The sequence below is a fragment of the Mesoplodon bidens genome (genome assembly GCF_964165515.1).
Source record: "Mesoplodon bidens genome assembly, chromosome: 11".
Classification (NCBI taxonomy): Eukaryota; Metazoa; Chordata; class Mammalia; order Artiodactyla; family Ziphiidae; genus Mesoplodon; species Mesoplodon bidens.
This window is the reverse complement of record NC_138167.1, coordinates 82,633,799-82,650,365: the sequence shown is the minus strand read 5'-3', so window position 1 is coordinate 82,650,365 and position 16,567 is coordinate 82,633,799. Positions and strand designations below refer to the sequence as shown.

At 41.0% G+C, this 16,567-nt stretch overlaps 1 protein-coding gene across 1 annotated transcript in view; it reads right to left on the bottom strand.

The window, feature by feature from the left end:
- Positions 1 to 15,239, bottom strand: part of LTA4H (leukotriene A4 hydrolase) — a 30,318-nt gene extending 15,079 nt beyond the window's left edge. The window contains exons 1-6 of the mRNA XM_081249475.1: positions 15,012 to 15,239; positions 10,498 to 10,628; positions 8,741 to 8,861; positions 6,368 to 6,436; positions 3,385 to 3,489; positions 754 to 806 (exon numbers count right to left, since the gene is read on the bottom strand). Coding sequence (XP_081105601.1) covers positions 754 to 806; positions 3,385 to 3,489; positions 6,368 to 6,436; positions 8,741 to 8,861; positions 10,498 to 10,628; positions 15,012 to 15,170 — 638 coding nt within the window. The 5' untranslated portion in view covers positions 15,171 to 15,239. The remainder of the gene's footprint in view (positions 1 to 753; positions 807 to 3,384; positions 3,490 to 6,367; positions 6,437 to 8,740; positions 8,862 to 10,497; positions 10,629 to 15,011) is intronic.
- Between the last annotated feature and the right edge of the window lie 1,328 nt (positions 15,240 to 16,567).

Here is a 16,567-nt window from a genome sequence, read left to right as displayed (position 1 = left end):
ATTATCATTTAGTGAGTGCCTCCTATAGGCCAGGACCTCTACATATGTTAGGTCTGTTAATCCTCACAAAAATCCCTTGAAGTAAACATGATTATTTCTAGTTTTTAGGCGAAGAAGGTTAAACTCAGAGAGGTGAGTTGCCCAAGGATGTAGATAGTGAACTGCTACAGCTGGAACTGGAATCTATATTTGCCTGATTTGTCCACTGTGTCCACATCCCTGGCAATTTAAAGAATGTGATTACTATAGCCATTCTTAATTTTCAGTTGTTTAGAAATAAGAACAAACAAGAAATTAAGAAAGAAGGGCACTCTAGCTGCTGGTAAAATTATAACGAAATATCTTATATTTCTGTAATATTTATAGGTTTCCAAGTGCTTTAAAATAATTTATCTCATTTGTTGCACATAACAACCCAATGAAGTAGGAAAGGGGATATTATAATTTCGAGGATGAGGAAATGGAGGTTATGAGAAGTGACTTGTTCAAACTTAGATTCCAGATCTATAAAGGTAGGTAAGACCATGCTCATTCTATAATACTTGGAAAGTCTAAGGGGTGAGTGGTAAAGATTTTTTAAATTTAAAATTAATTTGTTACTTAACATTTCATGATTAGATTTGAATGTTTCTAGAGCTGTTGGCTTGATATCTTGAGAAATACAAAAATGATCTACCAATTAATCCTGACAGAGGTTCAAGACACCTAAGGTTTAATCTTTTCATAAACTTCAAAATGTGTTCAAAGGCTCACCTGCTTTCTAAAGCTCCAACAACCAAAGCAATCAAGTAGCAGGGGATCGGAACCTAAAGGCGGCAAAAAAAAACCACACACCAAATGCTCGAATTAGTGTTTAAAAATGTTACAGAATAAGACAATTCATATTCAGAAGTAAGTAAATTTACTTTCAAATCTCCAAACATTAGTGTGGATTACTTTCCTCTTGTACTTCTCAAATGGTTCTCATTTTTGAGGGGGTCAAATAGTTCAAAACTGCGATATAAAAACATTTCAAAACGTCTATTTCCCTTTTATCCCATTAGCAAGGGAAGATTCTGAAATGTGAAAAACACGATTGCACATAGTATTATGAGGTACATTTTAAGCATTTCACAAAAATTAACGTATAAAAAGGCAACTATGCTTTTAAGTTTCTTGTCATTTTCTCTTGAATTAAAAAACTTTGTTTTAAAACCACTCCTGGTATATTTGAGAGACATATAAAATAATCCAGCAACAAGAGGATGCTGAAGGTTTTGGAATCCCAGAAGCTGGGGTAGGGGCAAAATTGTCCACTGTGGCTTAGTTACCTGTTCTGCTAAGGAGGACGAAAGAAAACCATAATTCAAGAAGAGTCATGCACCCCAATGTTCACTGCAGCTCTATTTACAATAGCCAGGACATGGAAACAACCTAGATGTCATAGGCAGAACATTCTATGACATAAATCACAGCAAGATCCTTCTTGACCCACCTCCTAGTGTAATGGAAATAAAATAAAAAATAAACAAATGGGACCTAATGAAACTTAAAAGCTTTTGCACAGCAAAGGAAACCATAAACAAGACGAAAAGACAACCCTCAGAATGGGAGAAAATATTTGCAAATGAAGCAACTGACAAAGGATTAATCTCCAAAATTTACAAGCAGCTCATGCAGCTCAGTATCAAAAAAACAACCCAATCCAAAAATGGGCAGAAGACCTAAATAGACTTTTCTCCAAAGAAGGCATACAAATGGCCAAAAGTCACATGAAAAGATGCTCAACATCACTAATTATTAGAAAAATGCAAATCAAAACTACAATGAGGTATCACCTCACACTGGTCAGAATGGCCATCATCAAAAAATCTACAAATGATAAATGCTGGAGAGGATGTGGAGAAAAGGGAACCCTCTTGCACTGTTGGTGGGAATGGAAATTGATACAGCCACTGTGGAGAACAGTATGGAGGTTCCTTAAAAAACTAAAAATAGAACTACCATATGACCCAGCAATCCCACTACTGAGCATATACCCTGAGAAAACCATAATTCAAAATGAGTCATGTCCACAGTGTTCATTGCAGCTCTGTTTACAATAGCCAGGACATGGAACCAACCTAAGTGTCCATCAGCAGATGAATGGATAAATAAGATGTGGCACATATATACAATGGACTGTTACTCAGCCATAAAAAGGAACAAAATTAAGTTATTTGTAGTGAGGTGGATGGACCTAGAGTCTGTCATACAGAGTGAAGTAAGTCAGAAAGAGAAAAACAAATATCGTATGCTAACACGTGTATATGGAATCTAAAAAAAAAAAAAGGTCCTGAAGAACCTAGGGGCAAGATGGGAATAAAGACGCAGACCTACTAGAGAATGGACTTGAGGACACAGGGAGGGGGAAGGGTAAGCTGGGACAAAGTGAGAGAGTAGCAGTGACATATCAACACTACCAAATGTAAAATAGCTAGTGGGAAGCAGCCGCATCACACAGGGAGATCAGCTCGGTGCTTTTGACCACCTAGAGGGGTGGAATAGGGAGGGTGTGAGGAACGCTCAAGAGGAAGGCGATATGGGGATATATGTATACATATAGCTGATTTACTTTGTTGTACAGTAGAAACTAACACAACATAGTAAAGCAATTACACTCCAATAAAAATATATTTAGGGCTTCCCTGGTGGCGCAGTGGTTGAGAGTCCGCCTGCCGATGCGGGGGACGTGGGTTCGTGCCCCGGTCCGGGAGGATCCCGCGTGCCGCGGAGCGGCTGGGCCCGTGAGCCATGGCCACTGAGCCTGCGCGTCCGGAGCCTGTGCTCCGCAACGGGAGAGGCCACAGCACCAAGAGGCCCGCATAAAGCAAAAAAAAAATATATATATATATACATATATATATATGTATATATATATTTTTAAAAAAGCATCAGTAAACACACACACACACAGACACACAATTCATTAAAGGTCAAAGATACAAGTCAAACTACCAGCTACTTAGGAATTTTAACTTAAAAGGACTGTAACAGAGTGCTTTCTGGTCTAAGACATCTCTTCCATCTGTAAACACTACACCACCACACGCCCGAGCTCTGGTACCAGGGCAGGTCAAAGTGTAACTTAGAAACAGGAAACCTGCTACTGACTGGGATGTAGGGAAATGAGATCAGGCACGCCCCCTGCCATGCCTATCCAGCACCCTCCTACTTCAGTACAACACTGCTAGCAGAACCAAATATTTTAAAAGCACAAAAGAAAAAGAAATGAAGAAAACAAAAAGCAGGAGCTGCTTTCTAAATTCTGAAATATTTCAAAAGCCATTTTGCTCTCTGGGTGGGTAAAAGCTATTTGTAGTTCACCACCAACTAAAACACAAAATCTAGACCCTAAGATCTTACTTTTTGGCTGAATCTGTATATCTTCCTGCTCGTGTCTTCTGGGTCAGGTGCTTCTCCATCACGAATGGCACTCATAAGTGCCACCAGTTCTTTAGGGACAGACACCTAATTGAGAAGGAAAAGATATAAATAAAGATACAAATGAAAAGTTCTATGTAAAATAACCTTTCGCCCCGCTTTTTGACTGTCGATACAATAGACTATGAACCCAATACGTTGCTCTGTATCACTTCTATAAACAGAATTGGCAATATGTAAAACTGGCTTCTTTAAAAATGATGGTGGGGCTTCCCTGGTGGCGCAGTGGTTGAGAGTCCGCCTGCCGATGCAGGGGAAACGGGTTCGTGCCCCGGTCTGGGAAGATCTCACATGCCGCGGAGCGGCTGGGCCCGTGAGCCATGGCCGCTGGGCCTGTGCGTCCGGAGCCTGTGCTCCGCAATGGGAGAGGCCACAACAGTGAGAGGCCCACATACCGCAAAAAAAAAAAAAAAAAAAAAAAAAAAAAAAAAAAATGATGGTGACATATCTACCTATCCATTCATCCACCCATATTAAGAGCATTTGGTAGAAACTAGGTTAAAATCCCAGCTCTGCACTTACTAACTTCATGCACTTGGGCAAATAACTTCCCTGAGCCTCAGTTTCCCCCATCAAACGAGGGTAATACTTCATAGGATTGTTGCAAGGAATAAATAATATAAATGAAGAGCTCAGCACCATGCCTGGCGATGGCAGCCACCCGCCCTGCTCCCTTCCACACCCTCAGAAGAGATTCAAAAGGATGCTATACTCACTTTAGATCAGAGAATACAGTTCTGAAAAATTAAATATTTAAAGCATAAACTTGGAGTTACAAATTCTACGTTTTAAGGGTCATGAGTGTGAGAAACTTTTAAACTTATTGCTGAGAAATGTGAAATAGTTTTCTCTGGAAGTTTGTATGGAAAAGGTCCTTACGGGGCAAACTGTATGGTCACTTAAGTGTGTACCCTATCTCCGTGATTCTCCAAGTCTTACTTCTAATGAATGCCAGAATAAAGGACCATCACCTGAGTATTAATGATCTAGCAAACATCCATTCCAACAATGCTAGGTGTTCATGCTCTTCCTGCATGGCCCAGTCCTCAAAGCTATTACTGAGGCAGGCACAGAATCAGGACCTCCAGAATCAGTGCTGCAACAACCATAGATCCTAGAGCTAAAAACTATTCAGGAAATACCTTGGTTCTGCTTCCTCCCTTCATTTAGGCAGTGGTAGGTTATACAGATGAGACAACTGAGGTTGTGAGGCATAAGACTTGCCCAAGGTCATGCAGTTATTAAGTGGTGGAGAAGAGTCCAGGGATTCTTTTTATTTTTATTGATTGATTGATTGATTTTTTTTTAGATGTTGGGGGTAGGAGTTTATTAATTAATTTATTTATTTTTGCTGTGTTGGGTCTTCGTTTCTGTGCGAGGGCTTTCTCTAGTTGTGGCAAGTGTGGGCCACTCTTCATTGCGGCGCGTGGGCCTCTCACTATCGCCGCCTCTCTTGTTGCAGAGCACAGGCTCCAGACGCGCAGGCTCAATAGTTGTGGCTCACGGGCTTAGTTGCTCCGCGGCATGTGGGATCCTCCCAGACCAGGGCTCGAACCCGTGTCCCCTGCATCAGCAGGCAGATTCTCAACCACTGCGCCACCAGGGAAGCCCCAGGGATTCTTTAAAAAAAAATTTTTTTTTTAACATCTTTATTGGCGTATAATTGCTTTACAATGGTGTGTTAGTTTCTGCTTTATAACAAAGTGAATCAGCTATACGTACACATATATCCTCATATCCCCTCCCTCTTGCGTCTCCCTCCCACCCTCCCTATCCCACCACTCTAGGTGGTCACAAAGCACCGGAGTCCAGGGATTCTTGGCCTCCAAGTAAAGTTTTCTGCAGCACTATGCTAGGGGTGGTTTGGTTGTGGAACGATGTGGGAATCAATAAGGCCCCATAAATATAGGTTGGTCCTCAATTCTATTTGCCTGGTCTAAGTAAGTCTAGCCTCTGGGATAGTATTTATTTATTAATTATAGTCTACCTTTTCCTAAAAGGATTAGCAGTACCTACAACAAGAATAAGTTGGAAATGTATACAGATAAGTCTGCAATATATGCCCATTAGGATACCTAGATAGATAGTTACATGGCTGTAAAGTACATTTATAGAAACTTTAATCCTACAAATGTCAATTTTTTTAAGTTAAAAAGAGTTGCTCCCAAATTCTTGTTTTCAGGTCCTGAATTCTGAATTCCTTTTAAAATCAGAATGATTTATTTTATTTCATTTCATTTTTTGGCTGCGTCATACAGCATGTGGGATCTCAGTTCCCCGACCAGGGATCAAACCTGCACCCCCGGCTGTGGAGTCCTAACCATTGGACCGCCAGGGAAGTCCCTGACACCCCTTTTTTTTATACTTATGTTTGAAACTGCCTTTAAAACAGAGATTCATAATGGGATCCATAGCCTTTTTCTAATATATTTCAGGTAGAATTTAATTAAGTAAAGTATTTCTAGCTATAAAAATTCAATTCTGGGCTTCCCTGGTGGCGCAGTGGTTGAGAGCCTGCCTGCCGATGCAGGGGACACGGGTTCGTGCCCCAGTCCGGGAAGATCCCACATGCCGCAGAGCAGCTGGGCCCGTGAGCCATGGCCGCTGAGCCTGCGCGTCCGGAGCCTGTGCTCCGCAACAGGAGAGGCCACAACAGTGAGAGGCCCGCATACCGCAAAAAAAAAAAAAAAAAAAAAAAAAAATTCAATTCTTATCTCTACTTATCATTTATACCACATTTACTTATATGGATCATTTTGGAAAGATATCCCGTGTTCATGGATTGGAAGAATTAATATTGTTAAAATGTCCATACTACCCAAAGAAATCCACAGATTTAATGTAATCCCTATTAAAATAATTGTATGGATCATTTAATTCAGTGAATAATTTCAGTGATGTTTACCTCAGCACTGTAGGTTAATTTCACAGAAGGAGTGTCCTGGCAAGGAAGAACTGCTCTACAATGGATTGCCTGGGAGAGGGAGGAAAAAAAAGAAACAGCTATTTCCCTGTCTCATAAATCAAGTCATTAAGAAATCATTACAATTGCAGCATTGTTCTTAGACATATTCCTTTTAAAGCTCAAAATGTCTCACATTTCTTCAGCTCTTTTAAAGTAGCAAAAGTAGATCTGTGGATTAAAAAAATCTGGTTTTCCCTTTTAATGTAATGGTCAACCTTCACATTTCAGCTGATGCATGAAGCAATGTTAAGCAGTGATTCCTGAGTAACAGTAGTGCCCAGTGAGAAGCTGTTAGGAACCCTGACAAAAAAGGGCTCTTTGGTGAAGTAAATTTGAGAACCATGGCATATTGCATGCCTGGGAGAGTCACTAGGAACATTAGCCTCCTGAAGGCTCTGAAAAGACCGATAATAAAGAAACCTGTTCGAATTCTCATACTTTATTTCAACACAAAACCCATTTTCCTCTGGTTAATTATTAACGTCTAATGGGGCGCCAGTGTTCTAAGGAACACTGCTTGGGAAATGTGGTTAGAGTCTTGACATTTTGATCTTGCAGCAAACTTTGAAAAGTAAACACTAGGAAGACAAGGAAGGAGAAAGAAAAGTCTCTTTCAATACCATCTAGACATATTCATTCACATAATATGTAGAGTGTTTCTTTGCTTCCGTATCAATCTGTCATAAAGATCAGTTCCATTAAGAATGACCAGAGTACCTATGATTTTATACCCTGGCCTGTTTACAGATAAGTCTGCATCTATTGCTGGTGAGCAAAGGAATCCCAGCCTCACTGAGATGGTCTACTGAGCTTAAAGGAACACTGATACTAACATCTCTCTCTGAAGTTGTTATAAATCCCAGACCTACTTCACGCCTCTGCAAACTTCCTTCTATCCTCAAACTCCAGCCCTTTTCACTTCAAATCCAATAGATTCTCCATAGATAGGAAATCCCAGATGACCTCTAGATGGATTAAGTAGAACTAGAAGGACCACCTGGTTCTCTCTCCCAAAATAAGTTTCCAAGACCATGCCTTTAGGGTTTCTTAAAGGTCCCTGGTTATGTGGCTCGGCAATGCCAGGGGTGGGGTTTATATGTATTTCACTGGATAAGACCAAACCCAGAAAAATATGCATAGAGAACGGCCGTAAGCAAACTCATCAAACAAAATCATGTCTACCTGCTTCCTATCAACTATAGTAATTTCTTAATTTAACTGAAATCTCTTTCCTCTACTTCAAAAACTGTGTCCAACAAGAAATGAAATAGTATGTTCAAAATTCACATTCTTCTGACTCACAAATCTTGCATTTCTTGCCAATGGACATTCCATATGAATTACTGATAAAAATCAGATAAGAGACAGAGTGTACATAATTGGTACATTCTTGCCTAGAACAGGATATCTCTTCCAGATTAGTGAACTATGAGTTTCTTAGGAAAAAAAAAATTTCAATTGCCAATAGAAAGTAAACACGTCTATACAGGTGTCAACATTGCTTCCTTTTTGATAGACTTGTTTTCAAATGTGAGCCTACCATAGTATCTATCACAGAGGAATATTAAAAGGATTAAATAGGTGAAGTACCTTACACAGTGCTTGGAAATATAGTCAATGTTTAATGAAGCGAGTTCCTTTAATTGTAAACTATTTGATTACTAAAAGAATTAGTCTTTTTTTTCAGAAGAAAGTTTGATACTTATTATCCTTGTGACAGATTGTCTCTAATTATGTGGTTCTTTATTCTTAGATGTTAAACAGAAAACAGATGTAGTCTAAATCATCATTTTAGAGGTATATTCAATATATTTACATAATATGTACACTTGTAAATGTATAAGAAAAATCTGGAAAGGCTACACGCCAACTCAGTGGTTACCTCTGGGCAATGGTGTCTGGAGAGGAATGGGAAATCTGATCTTTCCCTTTCCCCTTCTTTATTATTAGCAATTTTCATAACTGGTACCTACTTTGTTTAACAATGTTTTCCTTTCATTTTATGACCATTTATTGAGTTCTCACTCTATGCCAAGTTCTATGCTAGGTGCTGAGGATGTGAATATAAATATGACCTAGATGGTCCACTCTAGGTAAACATGTTTTCAAATTTGAAGGAAGTTTCTTTTTAAAAGTAATATATGAATGTGTCAATAATGATAGGTATAAATGAAAATATATGTAGTTTTAATAATATAAGATAAAATAAAGTACTATCTTAGGTAAGACCCATGTATCCATAAGACCACTGTCTACTTTGCTTCATTCAACTGCATAAGCTGGGGATAATAAATCATTCCAAGTCCTTTTTACCTGGCACTGACTAAAGAGATAGGGGTGTTCCTTCCCAGAAGTTTGTTCAGGAGTGAGCCACTGAAGAGCAGAAGATTTTGGAGATGTCTCAAAAGAAATTTCTATAACAATTTCTTGATTTCTGTATAAAAGGAACAAATACATTAGTAGAGTACAATTCAATCGAACTAAAATTTGAATTCATAATACATAAATAACACAAATAATATAAATAATATTTTACGAGGTCTCATCACTGATTGAGAGTAAGTTTTAGGAATGTTTGCCTCACATGTTCCAACTTGAATGCCAGCCTGTGGGTTCTTTTCTCTACATGGTAACTGCTTATGAAGATGTAACAGGAATTAATATTAGTTGAATACCCCAACTTTTTTTCTGTGATATCGTGTAATCTTTTATAGTGGTGGGAAGGTAGAAGAAATAATTTTGGAACTTCAACTACCACCGTGGTGGGTGCCAGAGCATAACGTAGGGCAGTGCTAGTCTGCAAACTGTTACTGGACAAGTCAAGAACTTGAGAATAAATTCTTATGTCTGTTGAACCTATAGTAAAATGTATGTGTTTGTATGTAATCTCTTCTTCCTAGAAATTCATTTTTATTGCATTTCACAAAAGTATCAGCCTGTGGCGGACTGGAGCTAACAAAAACCGGTCCTTCACCCCAGATAGATTGAGCAGCACTGTTAACGAGGAAACAGCAAGAGCCCTGGAGACCAGTGGCTGTGCCTGTGCTTGAATCTACCACTAACTGGTGCTGTGAATTTGGACAAATTATTTGACCTCCCTATGCGGTAGTTGCTTCATCTGTACAATATGGTTAATGATAGATCTCACAAATTATGTGTGAGAGTTTCCTTTCTTTTTCTTAAATGGGAAGAGAATGCGTGAAAACACTGACCACTGAAAGGTGAGGTAGATTGACCTTGTTCTAGGCCAATGGTTTTCCACCCTTTTTTCCCTCCCCAGTATATCTAGGAGTGGGGTATACTCCCAATATGACAGTTCTGGCTACCATTTTCTTAATAAGTTACCTTCTCTCTCTGAGGTTCCCTTTCCTCGTCTATAAAATGCAGATCATACCACAAAGGGTTACTATAAGGATTAGATGAAAGAATACCTCTCCAGCACTTTTTTTTTTTTTTTTGCGGTACGCGGGCCTCTCACTGTTGTGGCCTCTCCCATTGCGGAGCACAGGCTCCGGACGCCCAGGCTCAGCGGCCAGGGCTCACGGGCCCAGCCGCTCCGCGGCATGTGGGATCTTCCCGGACCGGGGCATGAACCCGTGTCCCCTGCATCGGCAGGCGGACTCTCAACCACTGCGCCACCAGGGAAGCCCTCCAGCACTTTTTAAGTACATAGAAATGGTTCTATGTTTGCCACTGTTGTTATTCCATTAATAAAAGTGGCTGGCCTCTGGGAGAAGGTAAAAAATGTGCAGCTTGTAAAGCTTCCCAGGTGATTCTGAAATGCCTCCTTAAGTGGCATGCTCCCACCATCACTCTAGGTATTACTAAAATGATGAGTAAAGAAGTTAACAGTTATCAAAAGTCCTATTCTGGAGTATCTTATACAATGAATTTCTTTACTATCTTAAGAACATATAATTTTCACTATAAGCATCAATCGGAACAGCAGATTGGTAGGAGTAGTGTATCAGTTACTACATACACACAAACTAAAAATAGGAAATACAAAAAATCTAAATAAAAATATATATCCCCCTTATTTAGCTAGAGAAAGATGAGGACATTCGTACCTGCACAGAGCGATAGGAAGGGAGATTTCCATTGGTGATCCTTTGTAACTTTGTCTTTCTCCAAGAGCATATTTGACTTCTTGTCCATTGATGACCACTTTTTCTATTGTAAGGTCCTTTGTATCCAGAATCTAGAATTAAATTAATATTTTTATATGATAAGAATATAGTTTTAGGCACCAGAGAAAACTAATATAGCATATGGGCTGACTACAATGACTACAGAGTAGAACTAGTTGCTTAGGGTGAGTAAGATAGTGAAAGACAGGAATTAAAGGAGTTGAAAGTTAGCATAGGTCCCAATTCATGGGACTTTAAACTTCCCTAAATTTGGAGGGGGGGCTCTAAGATTTGCATATATATTGTTAGGTAATTCTGGGACAGTCACACAAATTTCCAGCTTTAAGTAAAAGTCAGATCTAAATTAAAATGCCTTTGCTTCTGTCTCCTAAAACTTAACTTCTCTACTAGGAAAAAAATCCATCTATAACTTGTTTCTTTCATCATGACTCCTCAATATATCTTACCATATATTTCTACCTAGAATTCATATAGTCCTACTGCTCTGTACTACTTTCATATATCCCCAAATTAAAACAAACCTTGGCACCTGTTAGGCAAATAAGTAGACTGTACCTCACTGCTGTTGTGTATCTAGAAAAAGCCCAACATGGTATGGCAACTGTAACCAAATGACCCAATAGAGGAGTGGGAGAGCCTATCTACTTGCTATGGCCGATTAAAGACAACTGCTCTGGGCAGGAAGGGAGGGTCAGCAAGTGTCTGAGGATTTTCCATCCCAATAATCCTCTATCTGAGCCCTAGAAACCATACCCTTTCATTATCTCTCAACTACTTTTCTAGAATCTTCAATCTTCCTACGCCAAGCAACCTAAACCAGCCTTCCATATTCTTTTTAAAACTTCACTCAATAATTATTCTATTTTTCTCCTTCCTTTCTTAATCTTCAGGGGCAATCTATGGCTGCTATTTCCAATTCCTCATCAATCTCTCCTCCCTTCCCCCTCTTCAATCTGGCTTCTAGCTCCTCTGCCACAGAAAGGGCAGTCCTCCTGAACAGCAGGTCTTTTCTGTTCAGTAACCCTGACCTCTGCAGCTCACAGCCCTAACGGACCGCAGCATCTGTTTGAAGCCCTCTCCTTGGCTGCTTTGACTTTACGCATCAATGGTTCTCCTCCTTGTCTAATGCTTTTTTCCTCCCCCTCCTTTCTAACTCCTAAATATGGATACGTCCCTATGTGCTAGCCTTGGCCTTTTGGTTTTCTTACCGTATTCTTCATTCCCTAGTTCTCACTCATGCCCACATCTTCACCTAGAACCTCTGTGCAGATGACTACCCGTCTATTTCATAGCTTCATCCCCTGCCCAGGACTTCAGCAGATATCTCTAACTGCCTGCTTGACATTTCCATGGGAAATGTCATCTCACGTTCAATAGGCTTCTAGAAATTCTAAAAACAAAGCCACCACTGTGTCCCCTAAGTTTGCTCTCTGCTGATTTCTCTATTTCGTTGATGGAACTCCTCAACTTACCTAAGGTTTGAAACATTCAACTAATCCACAACTGATCCCACTTCCCAATCTCGCACAGCCAGTTAACAAGTTTTTCTTTTACACTGTCCTCATACTTGTTCTTTTCTTCTACCACCACCCTAGGTCAGGCCCTGGACTATTAGAACCGCTCACTAACCTTCCTACCTCTGGCATCTTTCCCTTGAAATCTGGCCTGGAATAGCATGAGGAGTTAGACTGCCAAGAAACAGCCACTTTCCAGTCACCTTTCTTTTGTATCAGTCAACTGTGGTGATAAGCTCAGGAAATTTTAACAGTTTTATTCTTCTCTCTCTAGAGTCAACAATTTTTGGTTGGGAAGAAATGTCCATCCTGGTTGTATTATTCTTTCCCTTTCTTTTTCTTTTTTTTTTAAGAGCAGCCAAATTTGTTATGAGTATCATCTGTTTCCCTCCCAATGGGCAATTATTTCTTTTGGGGTACTCTCTTTTTTGGGGGTCCCTCAACTGTTGCCCTTACTCTAAATTAGAATGATATATCTTCCTGCATTTGCATATTCAGAAATATTAGATTTTATAGCTTAAGAATAAGTTGCTCCTTTGTTATATTTTGGCACCTATTTCTGAATATCTGATTTGTTGTAAAAACTTGATTGGAGTATCTTATGTATATAAACTACTTACGTTTATACTACTCATAACCACAAGGGTGAATTATTTGGGTCATTTCCCAGTGGAACACATTCTATTTTCTGTATTTCCTAAACTTCTCAAATCTGTTCTGAATCAGAAGACTACTATACCTATTTTTTGTGAAACCATTTTCATATCCTCTGTGTTTGTTATAACAGTTGGCCCCTGTACCACATTATAATGATTTATTTCTCCATTAGACTGAGGGTTCTTAAAAAGAAAAAAGTTACTTAGGCTTGCATTCCCAGGGTTTAACACAGTGCCGGAGAAACAGCACATGCCAAGTAATGCATGGAGCAAGTCCTGGACCAAGAGAAAATAGAAAATGCAATGTTTAACCTCTATATCTCAAGTCCTCACCTCAGCTATAACTCCCAAATTACTTAAGAAATTTCCCTTCAAATTTCACTGATAAATGTTATTAAGCAATTGATCAATAATAGTAATAAGAAAGAAAAACAAAGGAAACTGGATAGTTGACAAGTTGGAATTAGTAATTTAAAAATCTTCTCTTGAGATTTGGGGAATGCAAAAACAGGTAGGTTTTTAGACTGGGACATTGAAGGGACATTCTTTTCAAAATGTAAGCGCCCTGACTCTTGCTTACTCATGGAACAGACGTAAAGGTTTTATTTTTATAAATAAGTGAGAGTGCAAGGTCATATTAAGCAGTGATAAACTATCAAAGTTCACCTTCTTTTAATAAAAAGAGAGATTGCATTGAAACAGGACTTCAGTTCAGCTGATCCTGCCTGGGCAAAGATGTCTGCAATAAATGATAGCCTGGCACTTCAAGCAGACCAAAGTACAGCCTATAGGGAAATAGTTATCATCTTGCTTATCATCTTGCTTATAATGCTGAATAGTTATCATCTTGCTTATAATGCTTTAATTATTTTCCTTATAGTACTTGTGGTGACTGCAAATCAATACATAGAGGAGTCGACCTATTTTTCAAATCATAATTAGTCTAGCAAATTGCTAAATCACAAAGTAAGAAAGTTACATGCTATATTAGTTCATATTAATGAACTCAAAATACAGGCCTATTACTCAAGCAGGAATAAATCATGAAAACCACCAACTCTTATCTAAACTTATTATGCCCAATTAACGGACCCTATTCATTTCCCTCCATCAAGTCTACAACATACCTTATCTGATTGCTTATTGCTGGGCTTTGGTAGCTATTGCCACACTACTCTATGCAAAATACATTGTGACTGGCCTTTTCTTGTTCCTCTTATTTCTAAAATGCTTATCTATGAAATTCTTCAGGTGAAAGGTACAATCCAAATACTATCAGACAATTTGAGTAAGAACACTGAAAACAGGTTATGTTGTACAGATAAAATAATTTAATAACATTCCACAAATCTAAACAAGTTTTTCGTCATTCAGGTGGCTAGAGAGCTTGTAGAAGTCATTTTCTAAGAAGCGCAATATTATTTGCTTCTGGGAACCAACTATTAATAAATTGTATTGAGACATCCTTAGGAAGCTTGAAGAGTTTAAATTATTAGAAGAGAAGAGTGATAAGAATCAAAGGTAGGAAGGACCATGAACCCAGAGAGAGGTGCATCTGGAGTTAGAAAGTAGTGACTGCAAGTATCAAAGCAGGGCTGGGAATTCTCTAGGGCGGTTGAGAACTGGCAGGGAGACGGTGATCGGTCGTATCCGGCAGACCTGCGGGTTGAAATAAAGGGGCCTGGGAGGGAAAGGTGGGACTGAGAATCGGCAGGACACAGGGCCCGAGACTTAGCTGAGACTGTGGACTGAGGAAGGTGCACTGGGGACTGGAAGAATTCTGGGGCCTGAGGAGGGAGTTCTGGGCTGCAGGCCGAGGATATGGGGAGACCACAGGGGGCATTAGCGCTGGGAACTAGGATTAGCGGGGGAAGAGGGATTTGTGCTAAAATGAAACTTGAGCGCTGGGTGAGAAGCGGGGCGTGGAATGGGCCCTGGGATGTGTCCAGGGACTGGGAAGGAGGCTTTGGGGGAAGGGGTGGAGGAGAAGGCAGGTATACGTAGTGGGTGAGGAAGGACTGCAGAGACTCAGGTTGGGTTGGGAGGGATCGATATGGGGTGCGTGGGGGCTGAATAAGGGGGCGCTGAGAAATGAGTGTGGGCTGAAGAGGAGGTGCAGAACACGGGTTGCGGGCTGCAGAGGAGCACCGAGGGATGCGCAAAGCAGGCGGGGGTGTGGGGCCGGGAAGGGGCCGAAGCGGGGTGAGAGACGAGAGGCAGGTGGCCGGGGAGAGGCGGGCACTGGGAGCCTGTCCCACCGTACCAGGCTGCGCAGATTGTCCTCCTGGGACTGGACGGTGAGTGCGGCGGTCCCGGTCAGTACCCGGCGAGTAAAGTCGACGCTGCAGCGCAGGTGCAGGTGCTTGGTCCGGCAGACGGACGTCGGGGAGGCCAAGGAGCACGTATCCACTACCTCGGGCATGGCTGCGCTGCACGCGATCGGCACCCCAACACTCAGCTGCCAGACTGACTACTCGACTGAGAGCGAGAGAAGGCGGGAGGGAGGTAAAGCAGAGGAGGAGGAGGAGTTCGCGGCGCTCGCCGGGAAAGGAAGTTCCTTAAAGTCGGAGGAGAGTGCGGTACGGCATGGATGGAACTACAAGTCCCGTGGTGCAGCGCGACAAGGCGTGCGCTTTGCTCTCTGGGAGTGTGTGTGTTGAGGGGTGTAGAGGTGGGTTGATACCGCTCCCGAAGGGGGAGGAAGAGGAGGAGGAGGAAAAGGAAGGGAGTAGAAGTTAGAGGAAGAGTAAGCCGATGGAATTAAGTGCGACGGGGAGATCAAACTGAACGCTTCTATTTGAGTTCCATTCAACTTCGATGGAAGTTGCAATAGCAGTAGAAGAATGTCAGGCCTATTGGTGGTTGCAAATGGCAAGGGAGGGGCGGGGTAAGAAGGGATAAGAAGCCTCCCAGAAAACCACCGTTCGTGCAGTTCCTCGTTAGTATAGTGGTGAGTATCCCCGCCTGTCACGCGGGAGACCGGGGTTCGATTCCCCGACGGGGAGGCACGTGAGTGTTTTTTTTTTTCTTCGCTAATAAAACGCAAATGTTCATACAAACTTTTCAAAAGCAATTGTGAAAGAAAGAGTCAACGTCAAGATTTATATTTTAAAGCTGTTTTGTTACTGCTTTCCATGTTGGCAACCCAGTACAAGTGAGCTCAGTTCTGTCATTCAACAAGTATTTATTGAGTGCTCATTATGTACATTTCCAGGCCCTGGAGATCTAAAATGGAAATAAGCCACATTCCCGCCTTAGAAACTTAGAAGGATTACCTCAGTATACCGTAATGAGAGAATTCTATGCTATGAGTGTGCAGTGGCCGCAAGGGGAGTGCAGAGCTGGGACATCCTGGAAGTGAGGAAGGGTTGAGGGGACGACTTGCCTAAAAAACGGGACCTCAGAGTTGAAACTGGCAAAACTGGAAAAGGACGCGTGGCAAAGAACCTTAAACCGCTGGCCCTTTCATCTTGAATGCATGAATGGGGGACTCATTGAAGAATTTTAAGCAGGGGAGTGACATGGTCAGATTCATGTTATCAAAGGAACAGTGGTAGTGTTCAGAGAATGGGTATGAGGTAACAAAACCAGAGTCAGGAGAGTTGGGAAACCACTGTTAAAATAGTCCAGGAAGAAGATGCTGGGGGCTTGACATAGGTAATGTGTAATAAGTACGGATAGAGTGGAAGGAATGGAAGGAATACTTAAGAGATGAGTGGTTTCACATTAAGAAGGAGCCTAAGATGATTTCTCAGATTCTTGGCTTCAGTGGCTGGGTAATCATTAAACAAAGGAAGAGACTACGTGAAGAGGACAGAT